This window comes from Acomys russatus, chromosome 1 (assembly GCF_903995435.1).
Source record: "Acomys russatus chromosome 1, mAcoRus1.1, whole genome shotgun sequence".
Lineage (NCBI taxonomy): Eukaryota > Metazoa > Chordata > Mammalia > Rodentia > Muridae > Acomys > Acomys russatus.
In genome coordinates this window covers 121,351,653-121,373,656 of record NC_067137.1, presented here as the reverse complement: position 1 = coordinate 121,373,656, position 22,004 = coordinate 121,351,653, and the positions used below count along the sequence as shown (strand labels likewise).

Here is a 22,004-nt window from a genome sequence, read left to right as displayed (position 1 = left end):
CTGCCCATGGGCTAAATATGTACATGAAGTCTAGGTCCAGTCCATACAACTCCGTGGTTGGTGATTCAGTCTCCAAAGCCCCTCCAGGCCCAGGTTACTTGGCTTTGTTGGTGTTCTTGTGGAGTTCCTGTCCCCTTCAGGTCCTTTGCTCCTTCTCCTCTCCTTTCCTCAAGAGTCGCTACACTTTGTACATGTTTGGATATTTCTCCTGGCAATTATTTTAAACCACTACTGAGTGGAACCTCTCAGACAACAACTCTGTTAAGAACCTGTCTTCAAGCACAACAAACTCTCATAAAGGTGAGGGGCTGACACAGCTCTCCTGCTATGAGGTCCTTGCTCACCCACAAAAGTCAGGAGTCTACACTTCAAATTTTTATCTCCTTGAGCACAAGGTCACATTACTCTAGGAAAGTCATACCTCCTAATTCTTCTCAAGAAGAGCCACTCCTTGACAAATAGCCATTCAAATACATTGGTCTATGGAAGTGATTCTTCTTCATATCACAAACATATTTTGATCATATTCACACACACACACACACACACACATACACACACACACACACACACTCCACTCCTCCCTATCTATTCAAAAATGTTTTCTTCTACTTTTTGTTTTGCTTTGTTTCTATTTCTGTCCAGGCCAGTTTGCATTGTCCCACAACTCTTGGAAGTAGGATTAGATAGTTTTCTGGAGAGGAAGAGTCAATTTGCTTTAAAGATGTTGTTGGTTTTCAGACACAGAAACAGAGGGTGAGGTGCCATTATCATCCCAGCATGCAGACTCTCTACCTGTTATAGAGTGTGACTGGCATAGTCCGCCTTCTACTTTGAGCTTTTCAGCCTAAGTGCTGAGTTTTTTCTCCCGAGAGGCAGGCGCTCTCTCTCTCTCTCTCTCTCTCTCTCTCTCTCTCTCTCTCTCTCTCTCTCTCTCTCTCTCTCTCTCTCTCTCTCTCTCTCTCTCTCTCTCCTTGTGTTCTTATGATCTCTCCCCTCACACCTCTCTCCCTGTATTCATGGAGATTCCCTTGGCCCAATAAAACTGCCTTTTTTCTTTGAATTCAGCTTGAATTGGCTTGTTTTCTGGATAAACACCTATGATATATATACCATGGTGCAACCTGAGGGGTACATTGCCCTAACCTAACCTCAAAGTCACAAAAGCAGGAAAGCTGTCCCTTCATCTCACTGTTGGTAAAATTTGAGTATTTGAATTGCTATTTTCCTAAGCAGCACAACACAGATGGCCCTGGGGTCAGGGTTTGTGGGTGAGCAAGGACTTCATAGCAGGAGAGCTGTGTCAGCCCCTCACCTTCTGCAGTATTCAGCAAAGCAGACCAGAGGCTCATTACAATGAACATTTGCAAATAAAGAAGTGTAGACAAAATTTACTATAGCTTCCATAATGAAATTATATTCTTTTAGGGGAGTTGCAAGGGCAGAGAGATATGAAGAAAAAAGAGATGAGTAGCCAAAACAAATAATACATTAAGAATATTTAAAAAATAAGCTTGATTCCGCAGTACTGAGCACCTGGTCTTCTTACAGAATACCGAGGATCAGTTCCCAACACGCACCTGCAACCAAGCCTGAAGATCTGAGTTCAATCCCCAGTATGTTTATGATTAAATGTTCACTGTTGTGTCACCTAGATTAAGAGTGATGATCAACATTTATGACCACAAAAGATAAAGATTAAGGACAGAGAACCTACAACTTAACCTGGCAACCAGACTGTCTCAATGTAAATAACTGTCATCAGTGTTCTTAAACCCTCCATCATATAGACTGAAGACCAGCTTGGCTGAGAGGTCTAGCACAAGAACTTAATACACAACAAGAAGATATGCAAATTGAGACTCCTTCTAGTGATAAAAGGCAGCCCAGCCCTGTCCCTGGAGCCTGACAGAGGAGCCCAGCTCTGCATTCCCAGGTCGGCCTCCTTAGTTATCAGCTCTGAACTGAGAACATTCACCATGGAGATGAGACCGGCCTTGGTTTTCCTGGTTGCTCTTATAAAAGGTAGTTTATGAAAAACCAGAGACTGGAAATGTGAGAGGACTTGGCTGAGAGGGTCACTAAATATGTGGGACACTTTGCTGACCAGATTCTCTGTTTGCAGGTGTCCAGAGTGAGGTGCAGTTGGTGATATCTGGAGGAGGCTTGGTACAGCCTGGCAGTTCCCAACTCTCCTGTGTGACATCTGGATTCACCTTCAGTAATGACTACATGCACTGGGTCCGCCAGGCTCCAGGAAAGGGGCTAGAGTGGATCTCACGCATTAGCAGTGGTAATGGTGATGAAAAGCTGTATGCAGACTCTGTGAAGGGCCAATTCACCATCTCCAGAGACAATTCAAAGAACACTCTGTACCTGCAAATGAACAGTCTAAACACTCAAGACACAGCCACCTATTACTGTGTAAGACACACAGTGAGTGAGGATTAACTGCAAGCTCAGACATAAACCTCCTTGCAAGGCTGCTAGAGACCAGCAGATGGTGTGAATGATTCTTGAACTTAGAGTCACCCCACAGCAGGAACACAGGTTAATAAAGATCTTGAATTCATCTTCATGACACAGAGTGTTTTCCATGGAACTCCTGTGTTCTTATGTAGTAATCTTTGAAGGGTCTGAATATAAAAAATGTTGTCATCTACTGTGATATATGTAAATACAAAAGTCCTCTTCACTAATCAAACAACAGAGCATCACTCAGGCAGAAGAGACTCTGCCTTGGACACCAGGACAAGGTCCTTCAGACACTTGGGGACCCTTGAGAGTACAGAGACCTTAGGCAGAGGAAAGAGACCCAGCATGGTTCAGAGGGGTGTTTGGGATTAAGCATGGAACAAACAAGAAGTCCAAAGATGTCAGGATCTTGTAAACCCTAAAGACAACACACAAAGCATGAACATCAGACCCAAGGCTGCCCTAGCTATCAAACTGTTAATAAAATGTGTGGATGTCACAGATAGAAACTCATCACTGAGAACCCCAATAAAAGTAGTTACCTGTGGCTATTGAACGCCAATTTGCTGTAGGCAGCATGTAACCAATACAGTGATAGACGTTCTCTATGAAAATGCCAGGAATAAATAATGGAGTATTTGGCCATAAGTGGGACATCTTCATCAAGTGTTCTAACACTCAGAGCAGAAAGAAGGGAAGGAAAAGAGGCTGTAAAGGATGTTGCAACATTTTAGCATTAAAGGAAGGACTCATGAGATCTACCCCTTCCTAGAGGATTAGTGACAGTTAACTATGGATGCAGGAAGGTGCACTTTCTTCAGTGGTGTAGCCACTTATAAATCCCTGTGATGGCTGGTGTCACTGATAAAATGTGTTCCAAGCTCATCCATGTCAAAGTGAAGTTTAGGCCATTGAAAACAGACTTGCATCAAATGCAAGAGGGAACATTATGACAGCTCATCCATGTGCTAGAGAAGCAGCTCAGCAGTGCAAGAGCTCTTGTGTGGTGGATATGAGGGCTTAACTCAAAGGCTGATATTTCAATATCACATTCTACATTTTGATTAATATTGTGTTTCAACTATCAGTGTCAGTGGTTAGCCTATTGTTTGTCATATAAGAGCAGAACATCATTTCTTTTCTCAAAATCAACTCATTATTATCACCTGTGTGAGGTGTGAATCCAAAGAATGATGAAGAGATCAGACAGCACAGAAGTCTGAGGTGATGTCCTCTTGCTTGCACATCGTTATCCCCTCCATCCTGATTTGTATCAGTTACCTGGACCAATGTACTTGAGCAGAAGAAGTTGCGAAAGACTCACATCTCTAATCATCAGAGAAATAAAAATTAAATCCTAATGATAATAGTATGGGTTACATTTATTAATGGAAAAAAACAAAAGCAAATGTGGATGGACAATAATGGGTCCCTATGGCCTGACGTGTGAACATGGTTCCACTACAGTACTGAAAAATACTATGCAGAACACTCGGTGTTAGACATCCTAGACCAAGTGGCACAAAATCTCAGATACAGTTGGGTAGTGTTGAAAGTGAAATTTTCATTAAAAATAGAGTTTTGCATTTTCCTGTTCACTTCCAGATCCCACTGTTGCATTGCCTCTCCCTGCTGCATTCTCTGTCTGAAGGGCTGAGGTGGGCAGTCCCATAAACACACCCTGGCCTAATGTGCTCATGGCTCTCACATCCTTCTTGTTTCATCACTTGGAGCTTGTCCTTGAGTAAAAACGGAGACAGAAGTTACATTAGTAAGATGTTATAAATTAATTAATTTATCAAGGTACTGTGTGCATACACTAACCTCTTTTTACTAACACGTGGCTTACTAAGTTTTTATGTGATTTAATACCCATCAAACCACTATACTGACAGACAAGAAAACACTCGTTCCTTTCCTGTAGTTTCTGTCCATAGTCCCTCATAGGATTCTACCAGCCGATTTTGGGCACATCTATTATGTTTATGCTCAATTTATGGGCACATCCTTGCACTGTGTCCTTGGAAAGATGATGTCTGAATTATTCTAATGGTAGCCGACTCTGCTGGTCTCAGTTTCCCATACCCATAGGCTAATTTTCTCTAGGCATTGGCTTTCACAATGTTTCTGTCACCAAGAGTAGGGAGCCTGGGTATACAGAAATCTTTGTATCTCACTGCCATGAAACTCAACAGATACCAGGTACATTTTAACTAAGTTTGTTTTCAAGAGACACATACAATGGAAATATCATGAATGTCACTGACCTCTACCTATCCAGGACCCTCCTACTCTTCTTTAGGCCAAAGAGGCCCAAGTAATCCCATGTAACTCTTTGGTAATCCTTCCCAATAGGAAATGTCCAAACCCCAATATACGAGTCATATGGTATCTTGTAGTTCTTGTCCTAGGTCCTTGATCTTCATGACAACCTACCTGAAACCCACAGACTATCAATAGACCATTTTGTGTCCAAAGAACACAAGAGACCTACATACTGAAAAAAAAGTCCATTTATTTCTGTGAATTCCATCCCAAACACTAGTAATCAAAATGTAAATACCAGACAAACCCAGATGAGACACACTGAGAATAGTGTCTGCACAAATATTCTTCTAACACTCAGACCTTGATGAACAAGAGGAGGACATACTGTTGGTGGGCACCACAAATTCCACAGATGGCTGTCTCCCTAATGGGAAGACCTGCCTCCACCACTTCACTCACAATGTGAAGAAATGGAGAAAAGCTCTACAGTCTCCTGGGCTGTGTGGTGATTAACAAGGCAAGGCATAGGGCTCCCCATGTTCACGCCTGACCTCCTCCTCATTTCTTGCCATCACCTTATCTTGCTTATTTTTTAAGTCACTTAATAGAACTCTCAAGTCAGGTTGGATGCTACAGCTTTTTGTGAAACATTATGTGATAGTTGAAATCCCATGCCTCACCAATATAAACTCATAATTAGGAACTTGGGTTTTTATGTGCTAAAAACTAAGGTGAGACAGAGAGAGAGAGAGAGAGAGAGAGAGAGAGAGAGAGAGAGAGAGAGAGAGAGAGAGAGAGAATGAAAGATAGACTTGCATAAATCAAGAGGTACAAAGACGAGTATCAAGGTCTGCTGTCTCTGGGTAATAAGCTGAACATCTGAATTTAGTTAGATGGAACCCAAAGCAGACACTTGGGTCTACTCTAATATAAACATTTGAAATCACAGGTACTAAATGTTACTGAGGTGTTTCTTCACAACTTATTTTCAAAATTAGTGGTGAAAACAAAGGGCTCCCACTGATGGCAAGATAAAGAATTTTAAGTAGTTCCTTAAGCAGGATTTCAAATCAATAAGAGGCCAAATACCACCCCATAAATTCTCTTCAGGAACTTACAGAGATAAACACGGGCATGTAGGACAGGTTACCCTGTTCAGCCAGCACTGCATGAATGCAGACACATTAACTATAAACAACCCCATGTTTTGTTTCCAAGGCCTCCACAGTGTGCATCTGGATTTGGAACCAGACAGAAGCAGAAAATGCTTCTTAATTTTTGTCAGAAGATGCTCTAAGAAACGCAAGGTAAACCACAGTCACGTGAAGAAGATATTGGAAATATTACCCCGTGCTTCCTTTTATTCTCTCAGGAACCTCCCCCAATGCAAAGCAGCCCTCAGGCTCAGGCTGAAAGCCCAGGCCTAGCTGAGAAGCCCCATATCCTTCTCACTGGAGCCTCCATCAGGGCCTGTCTATTCATCTATTGGGGCTGCTCCTGGCCCCACAGCAAACAATATGAGCCATCTTTCTTTGGTCAGCCTGGAGGTAACAAGCTGGCAGAAAGACAAAAACTAGGTGTTGATGATTTAATGCATGCTACTGAAGACAGTGTGGCTTTGGATCTGGCCTCAGATAAATCTCTTACACTCCAAAGGTCGAATGCTACAAAATAACATTTATGGACCTTTACCTTCAGGGACAGTAGGAATAATCTTGGGAAGTGGTGGATTAACTTCTCAAGGCCTTATTGTGCTTCCAGGTATTATAGATGGGGATTTCAAGGAAGAAATTAAAATCATGAAATATGTAAAATTATATTAAAAGGAGATGCAAAATAATTCAGAGAATAGACTTTCTCAGCTGTTACTGTTTCCTTACATCAAGCACAAAGCCACTGCAGTAGAAAGAAAAGGTGCATTAGGGGATAATGGAAGACCTGTGTTCTGGCAAACAACGGTTAACGATCAGAGACCCAAATTAATGGTAAAAATGAGTGACGTTGAAACAGAAGCTGGGTGGGTACAAGAGCAGATGTGTGTGTACCTTCTCAACAGTCTTGGAGTCCAGACTGTCCACTCCAGAAGGTGTATACATGGTCTATTGTAATTGGCAAATCATCTCAAACAAGGCAAGGTGTACAATGGAATAAATGTTGGGACCAGAGGGACAAACAGGGAAGTTTATGGGATGATGCACCCATACATTTAGGGGAAGGGATCTTTTACAACAATGGGGTACTCATATTAATATGCCTGCAGTCCCAGACACAGACCATGATGAAATTAGGGGTGAAAGCATAGATGTTCCTGGGGAAGATCTTGATATGTGTAATCATGAACAATCACAAGTTGTGCTCATTGTCCAAACACAGGATATCAGAGGGATTGAGTTTCCAGTTTATAAAGAGGCCATTGCTGGCATACCAACAACCTTGCCCCTAAAATCGTTGTCAGACAGACATGTGTGGCAAGAACAGTGGCCATGACAAAAGGAAAATTGCAGGCTCTCCAGCAACTGGTACAAGAGCTGCTGGAGGCTCCCCATATAGAAGAGTCTACCAGCCAATGGAATTCTGTGTTTGTTGTAATAAAAAGAAAAGTCAGGAAAATGAAGAATGACAATGGATTTGAGAGCAGTGAATAGAGTAACTCAACAGACGGGTCCTTTACAGCCTGGGATTCCCTCGCCCTCTTTGTTACCTAGATCATGGCCTATAATAATAATTGACTTAAGGTTTGATTTTTCACAATACCCTTGCATGATCACGATGGGGAAAGGTTTGCTTTCTCAGTACCTACTCTGAACAATAATGGTACAATAAGAAGATACCATTAGGAGATACTTCCACAGGGAATGTTAAATAATTCAACTTTATGTCAATACTTTGTGCAACAACCATTAAAAATAATTCATAGGCAGTTTCCTCAGTCTACCTTTTACCATTACATGGATGATATTTTGTTGGCTTATTCTGAAGCAAATACTTTAGAAAAAATATTTAAAGAAACAACAAAGAATTTTGCCATGCTTGGGGTTACAAATTGCTCCAAGTATGGTAGATAATGATTTACGTTCAGAATTTCAGACTCCCCAAGATAGGAAATATGTTTTCTTCAAGGTTGCCAAATACAAATAGCCAGGGCACTATGAATGCAACATTTATATAATTCCTGATTGTTTGGTGGTTCTTCTTGCTGTAGGGAGTTTATTGTATATACATGTAATAATATAACTGTGTATGTAAAAATAAAAATAAAAAGGTATCTTATATATGTGTTTAATGTTCTAAAGTATATTAATGTTATGCATGTTATGTGTTGTTTACATAATACACCTATAAGTTATATTTTGGAAGTGATGAAATACTATTTGTACTCATTAGAAGAAAATATTCGTTGCTCCTTCCGTACTCACACATGGAGGGATTTCTACAAGGATGATACGTTTTCCTTGAGTTGTTTCATTTTTTCCTTAGGAAAGTGGCAACCTTTGTGAGTAGGAGAGCTAGAAAGAGAAACGCCTGGACACTACCTTTCCCATTTGAAGCAGAACTGCCTGCAGAGATGATGTGTCCCATCACAACTACCTCTTAAGGGCTTTGCCAGCCCATCTACATGCAAGGCGAGTCTGCTGGCTCCCAGCTAAAACACTGAAAACATCACTTGGAACAGTTCTGAAGCCAGATCCTCCAACCAGCTTTATCAGTAAAAACTATCCTATTTAGCTATTTCAAGTGATCCCCGTTGTGGGATAGACATAGGCTTCTGGTCTTGAACACCTCAAACACGTACAACTACCCAAATAAATGACAGTAGAAAAAAATGAAGACATACATAGAAAAAATTCTAAATTAAATATAAAAGGTAGACTAACACTGTGTCAATTGTCAGGAACAGACCCAGCTGATATTTACTGCCTCTTACTAATTTTGAGCTTATGTCATTGTGGGTAATCAACGATGATTGGCAAAGAGGTTGTAGTAACTACTTGGGAAAAATTAATAATAAATACCTGAAAAGCAACCATGTAAGTTTATAAAAGGAGCTAATTGGATCCTTGCACCTATTGTAAAGAGAACACCAAGTCCAGAGGCACCAACATTTTATACTAGTGCAAATGAGAAGGGAATGGCAGGTTATAGGTCAGATAAAACAACCAAGGTGATCAAAAACTTCTATACCTCAGTTCAAAAATCAGAATTGCATGCAATCCTTATGGTGCTATTAGATTTTCCTGAATCTTTCAATGAAATAGCTGACTCTCAATATGCAGAAAGCACTGTTTTGGATATATAGAAACTGCTGACTTTACTACTGATAACTCAGAATTGACTTTGCTATCTATGAAATTGCAACAAGCCATCAGAAGTAGAAGCTATACATTGTTTATATCACTCATATTCGGTCTCCTACACGTAGAGCAGCTTTTGGAAGTGGAGGCAGAGATGGCATGAAAGAGAGGAGAGCTGATAAAACGCTAGAGACCCTGGTTGCTGCAAGGGTTCCAGGTCTTTAAGGTCAAGGATCCCTGAAACCAGGCCGAGAACTCTAACAGTGGCCTGAGATAAGGGTCCCGGAACTTGATGTCTGCCTGGAGGCTGGAGCGAACAGGGTGCTGCTTGCTGCTGCCTCCCTCTCCCTGCTGTTACTTACTGTGAGGTGGGGAGTCTTCAGTTTATTTTTTTTATTTTGAGCCAGACTTAGAAGTCACTGAGTAGGGTGATGTTCAGTTGTCATGAGTTTGTAGGATTTCTGTTGCTTCTGATGTTGTTGAGTTCCAGATTTAACACATGGTGGTCTGATAAGATGCAAAGGTTTCCCCCCCCCCCATCTTCTTGTATCTATTGAGGTTTGCTTTGTGACTGAGTACATGATTAATTTTGGAGAAAGTTCTCTGAGGTGCTGAGAAGGTATATTCTTTCGTGTTTGGGTGAAATGTTCTGTAGATATCTGATAGGTCCATTTGACTCATGATGTCTATTTTTTTCATTATTTGTGAGAGTGGAGTGTTGAAGTCTCCCACTATAAATGTGTGGGGTTTGATGTGTGATTTAAACATTAGTAATGTTTCTTTTATGAGTGTGGGTGACCCTGAGTTTGGGGCATAGATGTTCAATATTGAGATGTAATTTCTGTGTATTTTTTCTTTGATGAATATGACGTGTCCTTGCCCATCTCTTTTGATTAGTTTTGGTTCAAAGTATATTTTATTAGATACTAGAATAGAAAGCTACGGGAGGCCAACATTTGAAAAGCTTCTAGCTGACCCATGATTTCTGTGTAGGTGAAACAAAAGAACCTTTAGTCAGATGGCTGGCAATAGCAGCACCTCGCTGTAGGTGCTGGGCTCAAAGTCTCCACATTCTGATCCTGCTCAGGATTTCTGGGAACAGATCTGTACAGAGGCCACAGGGCCCGTCATTCCTGTCACTCGCACACAGCTACTCTTACCTCCCACCCTGGGGACCCCAGACCCCTCTCCTGTGCTGACAGTCCTCTGAGCTGGTTTTGACTTTCTTGCTCACTTTTGTATTTTTATCTCGGTGAGGTAAGGACTACTTTTATTCATGTAGGTCATTTTATTTGTCAATAGTGTGTATTATACATAACATCAAAATATGTCTCTCATGTAAAATTATTATGTAGATTTATAAATGTAACTGCATATTCATATAAAAAGGTATCCAGGGAGGTTGGGCTCAGAGAAAAGCATTTCCCAACTTCGGCTGGTTTTTTTGGCACCCTGGATCACTTGCCTCAGGGTGGTGCCACTCACAATGAGCTGTGTCCTCCCACGTCAATAATTGGCCAAGACAATACCCCTCAGAGACTTGTCTATGGGCAACTCTTACAGAAATGGTTTCTCAACTGTGGCTTCCTCTTCTCAGAAAATTCCAGCTTGGGGCAAGTTGACATAAACCTGCACAGCACAGCAGGCTGGGCTAGTTTTCTCTGACAGTGAGGTGGTGTTGTTGTTTTCTCATTTAGGCTCTTACTTTGCTCATTCTGAGGCTTGATAAGTTTAATAAATCATGCTTATTACTGACTGTTCAGGATGATGCTCTTTGGGCACGGAGGACATTTCTGGACCATCTGGTAGCCTGAACTTGTTCAGAGGGAGCAGAGTGATGGAAGGTCCCACCTTTGAGCTCTGAACATGGCCTTGGCACAAGTGGGTTGTGGGTATGACATGGAGAGGTTTGGGCCTTGCCTGGAGGGAAGGAAGGATGTATGTGACTTCAGAGAGTGGAGAACCACCAAAGAGAAGACTCTCAGAGGGGCATGTTCAGGGTGGACTTGTAGGGTGACTGCTAGATTACGTTGACACAGTCTGAACACCTCTACCTCCGCAAAGCAGAAGGAGAAGGAGAAGCAGGAAGCAGGCTACAGCGGCCATTTTACTGGCACAAAAAGAACAGCTTTACCAATGGCGGGGGAGTCTAAAGCCATGTCCCATTGCTGACACTCCCTTCTGGTAGTTTTGATTATTCTCTCTCTCTCTCTCTCTCTCTCTCTCTCTCTCTCTCTCTCTCTCTCTCTCTCTCTTTCTGTCTCTGCCTGCTTTTGTCACTCTCTGTGCATGCATGTGTGCGTGTGCGTGCGTGTGCGAGTGCGTGTGCGTGTGTGTGTGTGTGTGTGTGTGTGTGTGTGTGTGTGTGTGTACCATCTGTACCTCTGTAAGGCTTATTCTAGTAGAACTTCCTGGAGCAGTGCTGGCCACGAAACTCATGACCTGAGGAAGGTGAGTGATACACTGAGTCCCCACTGTTAGTGGAGCCCCCAGGCTTTCCTGAGTTGGGCTCAGGCTGACAGGGTGCATGGCCTGCAGGCTAATGTACCTGCCCAGGGCTGAGCTGTGGGGAGGCCAGGTTCTAACTGTCTAGTGAGAAGGGCCCCAGGACAGGTAGGAGGTGGACTATACTGCATGTGGAATCTATTGGAGGTCCATGGGGATGACCATGACTATTTAAATGTATGTGAAGAGGCACAGATGGCTCTGAACCACTGGTTCAGCCTGAGACTCTGTGCCAGGCCCCTGTCTAGTGTGTGTGTGTCCACTCACCCTGACTTTCAGTGTCTGAAAAGCTGCTCTGTTGCCTTCCTGAGAGGGTTTGTGGTTGACATGTACACCACAGTGTTTCCTCTCATTCCTCTTTGGGCAAGCCTCCCCTCGAGACCTGACTGAAGGACAGAGCAGGTGGAGCCTTTGTTTCTGGAAATGTGGAACAGATGTCAGTTTGGTGCCTTGGTGTCATGGTTTCCCAGGAGCTGAGGGCTTGTGCTGCTCTTGCAGGCTTTCCTGAATGTCACAGGCTCATATGAGGAGTCACCTGCCTGCATTCATGGTGGTAGAAGCCGGCTGATCCTGTCTGCCTATTGCTTCTCCTGTGAAGGTTCAGCTTTGTTGGAGAGTCCCAAGACAAGAAGAGGAGGTGAGGATTGCCTACTTCAAGTGACCAGGGAATGTGGCTACTCAGGGGCAGCAGGAGGGTTGGGCCTTAGTGAAAGAAAAGCAGGGAATGGGTCTGTGGGCCGAGGTTTGGAGGACGGTTTTTGTTGCAGCTTTTCATATAGTGGTAGCTCCAATCATACCCACTGTGATACTAACTTGTTCAAAATCCACTGAGGGCCTCAAGGCCTGCATGGGCATCCATAGGTTTCACCTGTGCGCAGAGATGGTTTTCACAGCCTGAGTACTGAGTAGCCTCAGGACAAGTTTTTATTTTATTTTATTTTTATTTTTTTAAAAATTTCAATAAGATGCGGTTTCTCTGTATAGCCCTCATTTTTACTCCATAGACCGGGCTGGCATCTAACCCAGAGACCCACCTGCTTTTACCTCCTGAATGTTGAGATGAAATGCATATGTCACCATGCCAGGCTCAGTTTTATGCATGATGTATGACACTATGGTATACCCATGTACTATAGTAGTAACCACAGTGCCTCAGGCTGGCACAAATTCCTTCCCATTGTGTGACTACTTCTAGACTCCATTAGAGCAAGGCCCCCTGGGGGTGACATTAAAACTTGCAGTCCTCAGCCATTCCCTCTGGGCAGGTGCATTTGAGTTCACAAGGATGTTAGAGTCTTTTTCTGTTTGCATCAAGTATGCCAAACCCAGCATGATACAGACCCCAGGAGAAATTTCTTGTCCTGTGGTCACTTCAGTTTGGAAGGCCCCAGTGTCCCTGGGCCTGTTTGAGCCTGCAGTGGGGGGTCCTTCAAGCTTGACTTTTTCTCTGCTTGTATCTGAATGTCTCTGGCCATAGTGCAGATGACTCCTCCATCTGTGTGCGGGTAGACCATGTTGAGTGGAGGCACAGCAGAGGCCAGGTACTTTTACCTGCCAAGGGTACTGTTACAAAGATTCTAACAGAAATGGTAGAGAAGAGCCTGGGGGTATCAGCCTTAACTCCACTGGGGCCGCGTGGGCTAGGAGCTGGAGACCGCAAATTTAGGCTCCCCATACCCTGCCTGGCTAGCCACTGCAATTGGGGGATCAGGATGGTATTCCATAGTGAGAGAGGCTCATAAAGACTCCTCCTCCTGTGGTCTGCCTTCCTTGCTGTGAGGGCAGATGGTGCAGGACCTTTTCAGTGCCAAACCACAGTTCTGTTAGCTGCTTTCTGTCTATATCTGCCCAGTGGAAGAGTCTATATCTGCTACATCTACCAAAGATGGAATATGAGGCAAGTGATTGTCATGTGCACATCCCTGACTCAGATTTAAAGAAATAAAAGGATGGTACATGGACCCTGAGGGCCAGTTCAGCAAAGACACGGGATCTGCTGCCATTTGTGCTCTTGTGAGAAGCACACTACAGCTTCACAGTGACTCAGCCATTACCACATGGTGCACATGTGCGATACCCACAGTTACCTTACCTGAGTTTCTATGGCAGGGAAGACAAAGAGGAAGTAGAAGAAAGTAAAGAGTGAGGAGGGCCAGGGTTCTAGAAGAGGATGCTGAGGATGCTTGAGAGAAGGAGTAGGCTCCTGACAACCCAATGGCCAAACTTGTCCCCAGGAGTTGTCAGAGAAGACATGTAACAGGCCTGTCTCTGGTCCTCTAGAGTAGAACATGGCGGGGCCTCTGCTAGTGAGGCCACAGGGTGGTTATCACTGGCATACTGTCCCTTGATATATCCAATAATGGTCCAAGAGTGGGTCACAGACCCTTACTCAGGTCAGTGGTAGGCTGGGAGATGCTTCTGCCCTTTGGGTCCTCCACCAGAATCCAGCTAGGCCCGAGGCAGCTGAAGGCAGGCTCAGCTCCAACACTCTCCTCCCATTAGTCCTTCAAGGGTCCAGGTAGAACCAACCTCAGGCTCCTTGTGGTCCCTTAGTGCCTGAGAGACCCTGCTGAGGCTGTGACGGGGACGCTGCTATCTTTGTGTGCCAGGTGAGGATGGCCCAATCAAGGGTTTCTGAGTGGCTGTGGAAGGCGATCTGAGCCTAGCATGCAGTGTTTCCACGGTGTTTCTGAGAGAAAGGTCTCTAGGGCTCTTCGTACAGGAAGGGTCATTGGTCCAGGTGGAGAGCTGAGTGGCTTCTGCTGGTGATCCTGAACTCTGGGTTGGAGGAAATTGGAGCAGAGCTTAGGGAGCTATCAGGTGTACGTGGTCAGTGGGAATCCTGTGTAGGGGCGGGTGTCCATGGCAACGGGCTACAGTGGGGGAAGACTCAGACATAGACCCTTAGGTGTCAGCCCCTCTAGGCTCACTGTTGTTTGGAGCTGAGGAGTGTGCTGGGCCCAAAGGTTTCCAGAAGTTTTTGATGCTGCATATACCAATGTGGTAGCTACCGTAGTTACACCGTGGGAGACTCCTTCACAAAAAGCCCTGTTGTGGAAGACTCTGTGTCTGTAAGGCTAGGATGCAGTGAGGCACAGGGCACAGTGCAGAGTCTCAGGGGCCATCCTGAGTGGAGGCCCGGCTTTCCCTTCGGGATTGTATCTCTTCAGGAGGTTCCCCTGCAAGAAGCAGGAACTGAGGCTGCCACGGGGCTGTCTTCCCAACATCTTAGTCTCTCATTGGCATCCTGCCTGGATGGAGGCTGCTGTGGGAGGCGTGACAAAGCCTTCTTGAAAGGCCTGTCTCTGTGGGGCTTCCTGACTGGCAGGCTGCATTCTTTTCCTTGGGGACAGGGGTGGTGGTGATGTCTTGGGACCCAGTCATGTGGGGTGAGAAGAGCAGGGGCAGAAGCTATGGGTCCCATCAGCAGAAGCCTTGCTTTGTGCTTTGAGTTGTGCTTACCCTTTCCTCCCTGAAAGCCTCACTGAATATGCAGCCCTTCTTCTACGACTGGTTATTGGCTCATTGGCCTGTGTGGAGGCTTCTGCTGCTCTGTCTTCCCTTCTTCTTTCTTTACAAGTTCTTGGTATCCCCTTCACAGGCACTTGTGTGATGTCATGATAATGCCTTCCTAACTGTTTTGTCCCTTGTCAATATATGCTGGTGGTCTCCGTGGGCTTTCCTCCAGCCTGGCAGTGGGGCCTGATCCTGGGACCACAGGTATAAAGGTTTTCATCTTCGTGTCTTCAATGAAGCAATTAGACTTTTCGCATTAGCAGTCCCAGTGAGAAGGAACCTTTTGGGGCTTGTTTGCTTGCTTGTTTTACTTGCCTGCCTTTCTCATCCTCAGCATAGAAGCTGTTCGAAGCGCGTTGTTCCATGAGATACTCTGCCTATACAATCCTTTACTTTTCCAGGATCCAAAGGGTCACAATTTGTTTATTCCTCCTTGGAGGGGGCCTCGTTTTGTATCCTGGTTGCGGCTGTGGCAGCTTTGCTGCAGTGTAATGTTCTTGTGCAGAGGATTCTGGGGGCACACTTAGGGCTTTACTGGGGATGTAGAGTTGTCCCTGTGTGTCCCCCAGCAGCAATGCCTGACAGTTCTTGCTGAGTCATGTCCTTGTTCTCCTGTCAGGCAAGCTATGCATGTGTTTCTGAGCTCTGCGTTCTGGAGATGTCTTCAAGTCTGACTTTCAGCCCACCCTACTGCTCTGATTCTCTGTATCTGTGTAGCTGCTAACATTTAAAGCTTCTGTTGAGAGGCAGGAGCAGGGACTGAGGATGCAGCTGAGTGTTAGAGCACTCCCCTGGCACACACATGGCCCTGTCCACAGTTCGAAGCAACACAGTCACGTGGTGCTCAGGATTCAGGAACCACTGCTACATGTACATTATAAACGCCATGTAGGTTGTGGGCAAAAGCATATGGACTTCCCACACATGGCCGCCTGGGCTCACTCTGCCTGCAGAGTCCAATGCTATTTGTTCACAGTGTGGAAGGCTTTATGTTGCTGTGCTTCCACAGTGTTGCCTGCGATTGGCACAGTTTTCTTGTAAGGTTGTGGAGACCCACAGCTCCCCCGTCTCTGTTGCAATGCATGAGGTTCTTTGGCCTGTCTTTCTGTATCTCCTAATATGAGACAGCTCGTGTGAGGGGCGGTTTTGATAGCCTCCCCTGCCTCCTGTTACTCAAGAACCTTAGCCCTTCTATGTTTGATGTCGATCAAGACCTATGTCACTGTGAAAATGGCAAAAAGTCATGACTCTGTGACACAAGCCACCACAATATCCCCCATCCATGGTGCTATCATTGGGCACACTGTTTGGATTAGGGACTCGCAAGGAGTGGAGATTGTGAAAGTAGCTGCATTCTTCTGGCTTAATTGTTGTCTGGGAGGCTTACTGCCTCCTTCTGCTAACCTAGGCTCAGTCCTGGAAGCTTCTAGCCTCTGTACAATCTAACCTAGGCCTAGAATATTTGAGCCTCTGAGACTTCCTAACGAAGGTCACGCTTGTTCTTTCTGAGCTCTGGGCTGGCTGAGTCAACTCAGTTGCTCTGGCTCAAACTCTTCTCCCTTCTGATGTATTTAATCTGGCTTCTCTCCCTTGGCCCAGGATGGCTGTGCTTGGCTCTCTCTCCACCTGGTTTTTCTCCCACTGCAACCCATCTCTCTATTACTGTCCTGGTAAACTAAACCTTTCTCCTCTCTATAAAACTGCCTCCCTTTCCTCTCTCCTCTGTGAGAGTTGTAGGTATCCTATTCTGCCGAATCTTCTCTGACTCACCACGTTTCCTGCCACTCAGTTAGACATCACTTTGAAACATGGGTGCTTCCTTCTCCAAACTAATTTTCCCTACATTTGGGAGTAAAAGCATGTAGCACCATGCCTGGACCTAAGCCTATCTTTTCCTGACATTTGCTCTATACCAGGCTGGCCTTGAACTCAGATCTGCTTGCCTCTGTCTTTTGGATGAAAGGCTTGTTTGTATCACAGCAGCATCACACAGCCCTAGAAGATCTTTGGGTGTGATCTCTTGCCATGTCCTGAATTAACACTCCCCTACAAGAGTTGTTATTGTTTCCGGTGCATGTTGGCCTGGACCTTAGAATGAGCCAGAGGTGACTGACTCAGATTTTGGTAGGGGATTCTTGGAAGGCTCCTTGGTGGTCCTGGGCCACATTTTAGTCTAGGATAGGGAATCTTGGTGCACTAGGTCCACTCCTGTCTCCTGTACCACCTTGGTGCCTGACATCATTTGTGAATTGGTTTTGTGTGTGTGTGTATATATGTGTGTGTGTGTGTGTGTGTGTGTGTGTGTGTGTGTGTCTGTGTCTTTAATATCTGTACCTCTGGAAGGCTTATTCTAGTATAGCTTCCTGGAGAGGTGCTGGCCAAGAAACCCATGACTTGAGGTAGGTTAGTGACACATTGAGTCCCCACTCTTAGTGGAGCCTCCAGGCTTTCCTGGGTTGGGCTCAGGCTGACAGGTTGCATGGCCTGCAGGCTGGTGAACCAGCCCAGGGCTGAGCTGTGGGGAGGCCAGGTTCTAACTGTCTAGTGAGAAGGGCCCCAGGACAGGCATGAGGTGGACTGTACTGGATGTGGAATCTATTGGAGGTCCATGGGGATGACCATGACTATGTAAATGTATGTGAAGAGGCACAGATGGCTCTGACCACTGGTTCAGCCTGCGACTCTGTGCCAGGCCCCTGTCTAGTGTCTGTGTGTCCACTCACCCTGACTGTCACTGTCTGAAAAGCTGCTTCTGTTGCCTTCCTGAGAGGGTTTGTGGGCGACATGTACACCACAGTTTCCTGTCATTCCTCTTCGTGCAAGCCTCCCCTCCAGACCTGACTGAAGGACAGAGCAGGTGGAGCCTGTTTCTGGAAATGTGGAAAAGATGTCAGTTTGGTGCCTTGGTGTCATGTTGTCCCAGGAGCTGTGGGCTGTGTGCTGCTCCTGTAGTCTTTCCTGGATGTCACAGGCTCATATGAGGCGTCACCTGCCTGCATTCATGGTGGTAGGAGCCAGCTGATCCTGTCTGCCTATAGCTTCTCCCATGAAGGTTCAGCTTTGTTTGAGAGTCCCGAGGCAAGAAGAGGAGGTGAGGATTGCCTACTTCAAGTGACTAGGGAATGTGGCTACTCAGGGGCAGCAGGAGGGTTGGGCCTTAGTGAAAGAAAAGCAGGGAATGGGTCTGTGGGCCGAGGTTTGGAGGACAGTTTCTGTTGCACTTTTCTTATAGTGGTAGCTCCAGTCATACCCACTGTGATACTAACTTGTTCAAAATCCACTGAGGGCCTCAAGGCCTGCATGGGCATCCATAGGTTTCACCTGTGCGCAGAGCTGGTTTTCACAGTCTGAGTACTGCGTAGCCTCAGGACAAGTTTTCATTTTAATTTATTTTATTTTCATTTTCATTGTTTTTAAATATTTCATCAAGATGTGGTTTCTCTGTGGAGGCCCCATTCTTACTCAGTAGACCAAGCTGGCATCAATCCCAGAGATCTACCTGCTTTAACCTCCTGAATGTTGATATGAAATGCACATGTCACCATGCCCGGCTCAGTTTTTGGCATGATGTATGACACTGTGGTATATCCACCAGTGTAGTAACCACAGTGCCTCAAGTTGGCACAAATTCCTTTCCATTGTGTGACTACTTCTAGACCCCGTTATAGTTATAGCAAGACCCCCTGGGGGTGACATTAAAACTTGCAGTCCTCAGCCATTCACTCTGGGCAGGTGCATTTGAGTCCACAAGGATGTTAGTCTTTTTCTGTTTGTATCAAGTATGCCAAACCCAGCATGATACAGACCCCAGGAGAAATTTCTTGTCCTCTGGTCACTTCACTTTGGCAGGACCCAGTGTCCCTGGGGCCTGTATGAGCCTCCAGTGGGGCGGGGTTCTTCAACCTTGACTTTTTCTCTGCTGGGATCTGAATTTCTCTGGCCATAGTGTAGATGACTGCTCCATCTGTGTGGGGTTCTACCATGTTGAGTGGAGTCACAGCCGAGGCCAGCTGTCTTTACTTGCCAAGGGTACTGTTATAAAGGTTCTAACAGCATTGCTAGGCAAGAGCCTGGGGGTATCAGCCTTAACTCCATGTGGCTGTGTAGGCACAGAGCTGGAGACCTCGAAATCTAGGATCCCCATACCCTGCCTGGCTAGCCACTGTAATTGGGGGATCAGGCACACCCAGGGATTTTTGAGCTGATCAGTGTCACTCTGGAAGGTATTCTGTAGAGAGGAGGTCCATAAAGACTCCTCCTCCTGTGGTCTGCCTGCCTTGTTGCAATGGCAGATGGTGCAGGATCTTTCAGTGCCACTCCACTGCTCTGATAGCTGCTTTCTGTCTATATCTGCCCAGTGGAAGAGTCTATATCTGCTACATCTACCAAAGATGGAATATGAGGCAAGTGAATGTCATGTGCACATCCCTGAGCATAGTAAAGATATAAAAGGATGATACATGGACCTGAGGGTCAGTTCATCAAAGACACAGGACCTGCTGCCATTTGTGCCCTCTGTGAGAACCACACTGCAGCTTCACAGTGACTCAGCCATTACCACATGGTGCACATGTGTGGTGCCCACAGTTACCTTGCCTGAGTTTCTATGGCAGGGAAGACAAAGAGGAAGTAGAAGAAAGTAAAGAGTGAGGAGGGCCAGGGTTCTAGAAGAGGATGCTGAGGATGCTTGAGAGAAGGAGTAGGCTCCTGACAACCCAAATGCCCAAACTTGTTCCAAGGAGATGTCTGAGGGGACATTGGAACAGGCCTCTCTCTGGTCCTCCAGAGTAGAACATGGTGGGGCCTCTGCTAGTGAGGCCACAGGTTGCTTGCCACTGGCATTCTGTCCCTTGACATATCCAATAATGGTTCAGGAGTGGGTCGCAGACCCTTACTCAGGTCAGTGGTAGGCTAGGAGATGCTCCTGCCCTTTGGATTCTCCACCAGGATCCAGGGAGCCCCTAGGCAGCTGAAGGCAGGCTCAGCTCCAACACTCTCCTCCCATAAGTCCTTCAAGGGTCCAGGTAGAACCAACCTCAGGCTCCTTGTGGTTCCCTAGTGCCTGAAAGACCCTGCTGAGGCTGTGACAGGGACACTGCTATCTTTGTGTGCCAGGTGAGGATGGCCCAATCAAGGGTTTCTGAGTGGCTGTGGAAGGCTATCTGAGCCTAGCGTGCAGTGTTTTCACGGTGTTTCTGAGAGAAAGGTCTCTAGGGCTCTTCGTACAGGAAGGGTCATTGGTCCAGGTGGAGAGCTAAGTAGCTTCTGCTGTCGATCCTGAACTCTGGGTTGGAGGAAATTGGAGAAGAGCTTAGGGAGCTATCAGGTGTACTTGGTCAGTGGGAATGCTGTGTAGGGGCGGGTGTACATGGCAACAGGGTACAGTGGAGAAGACTCAGACATAGAGCCTTAGGTGTCAGCCCCTCTAGGCTCACTGTTGTTTGGAGCTGAGGAGTGTGCTGGGCCCAAAGGTTTTTGATGCTGCATATACCACTGTGGTAGCTACCGTAGTAGTTAACACAGTGGGAGACTCCTTCACAAAAAGCCCTGTTGTGGAAGACTCTGTGTCTGTAAGGCTAGGATGCAGTGAGGCACAGGGCACAGTGCAGAATCTCAGGGGCCATCCTGAGTGGAGGCCCGGCTTTCCCTTCAGGATTGTATCTCTTGTGGGGGTTCCCCTGCAAGAAGCAGGTACTGGGGCTGCCACGGGGCTGTCTTCCCAACATCTTAGTCTCTCATTGGCATCCTGCCTGGATGGAGGCTGCTGTGGGAGGCGTGACAAAGCCTTCTTGAAAGACCTGTCTCTCGGTGGCGTCCTGACTGACATGCTGCATTCTTTTCCTTGGGGACAGGGGTGTTGGTGATGTCTTGGGACCCAGTCATGTGGCGTGAGAGGAGCAGGGGCAGAAGCTATGGGTCCCATCAGCAGAAGCCTTGCCTTGTGCTTTGAGTTGTGTTTGCACTATCCTCCCTGAAAGCCTCACACACTGTGCAGCCCTTCTTCTAAGACTGGTTATTGGCTCATTGGCCTGTGTGGAGGCTTCTGCTGCTCTGTCTTCCCTTCTTCTTTCTTTACAAGTTCTTGGTATCCCCTTCACAGGCACTTGTGTGACGTCATGGTAGTGCCTTCCTAACTGTCTTGTCCCTTGTCACTGTGTGCTGGTGGTCTACCTGGGATTTCCTCCAGCCTTTCAGTGGGGCCTGACACTGGGACCCCAGGGATACGGGTTTTCATCCTCGTGTCCTTAATGAAGCAATTAGACTTTTCTCATTAGCAGTCCCAGTGAGAAGGAACTCTTTGGGGCTTGTGTGTTTGCTCGTTTGTTTATTGGCTTGTTTGTTTTATTTGCTTGCCTTTCTCATCCTCAGCATAGAAGCTGTTCCAAGCGTGTTGTTCCAGGTGATACTCTGCCTTCACAATCCTTTACTTTTCCAGGATCCAAAGGGTCACAATTTGTTCATTTTGCTATGGAGGGGCCCTCCTTTTGTGTCCTGGTTGGGGCTGTGGCAGCTTTGCTGCAGTGTAATGTTCTCATGCAGAGGATTCTGGGGGCACACTTAGGGCTTCACTGGGGATGTAGAGTTGTCTCTGTGTGTCCAGCAGCAGCAGTGCCTGACACTTCTTGCTGAAACATGTCCTTGCTCTCCTGTCACGCAAGCTATGCATGCTGCTTCTGTGCTCTGCGTTCTGGAGATGTCTTCAGGTCTGACTTTCAGCCCACCCTACTGCTCTGATTCTCTGTATCTGTGTCACGACTAACATTTAAAGCTCCTGTTGTGAGGCAGGAGCAGGGACTGAGGATGCAGTTGAGTGGTAGAGCACTCCCCTGGCACACACATGGCCCTGTCCTCAGTTCGAAGCAACACAGTCACGCGGTGCTCAGGATTCAGGAGCCGGTGCTACATGTACATTATAAACACCATGTAGGTTGTGGGCAAAGGCATTTG

At 46.1% G+C, this 22,004-nt stretch overlaps 1 protein-coding gene and 1 gene segment (V, D, J or C); both read left to right on the top strand.

Annotated features, from left to right (window-relative positions):
- Positions 1-22,004, top strand: part of LOC127194936 (Ig gamma-1 chain C region secreted form-like) — a 220,430-nt gene that overhangs the window by 4,991 nt on the left and 193,435 nt on the right.
- Positions 1-22,004, top strand: part of LOC127195443 (disintegrin and metalloproteinase domain-containing protein 21-like) — a 31,642-nt gene that overhangs the window by 1,863 nt on the left and 7,775 nt on the right. Inside the window, exon 3 of the mRNA XM_051152855.1 lies at positions 2,126-2,424. Within this exon, the coding sequence (XP_051008812.1) occupies positions 2,126-2,424 (299 nt within the window). The remainder of the gene's footprint in view (positions 1-2,125; positions 2,425-22,004) is intronic.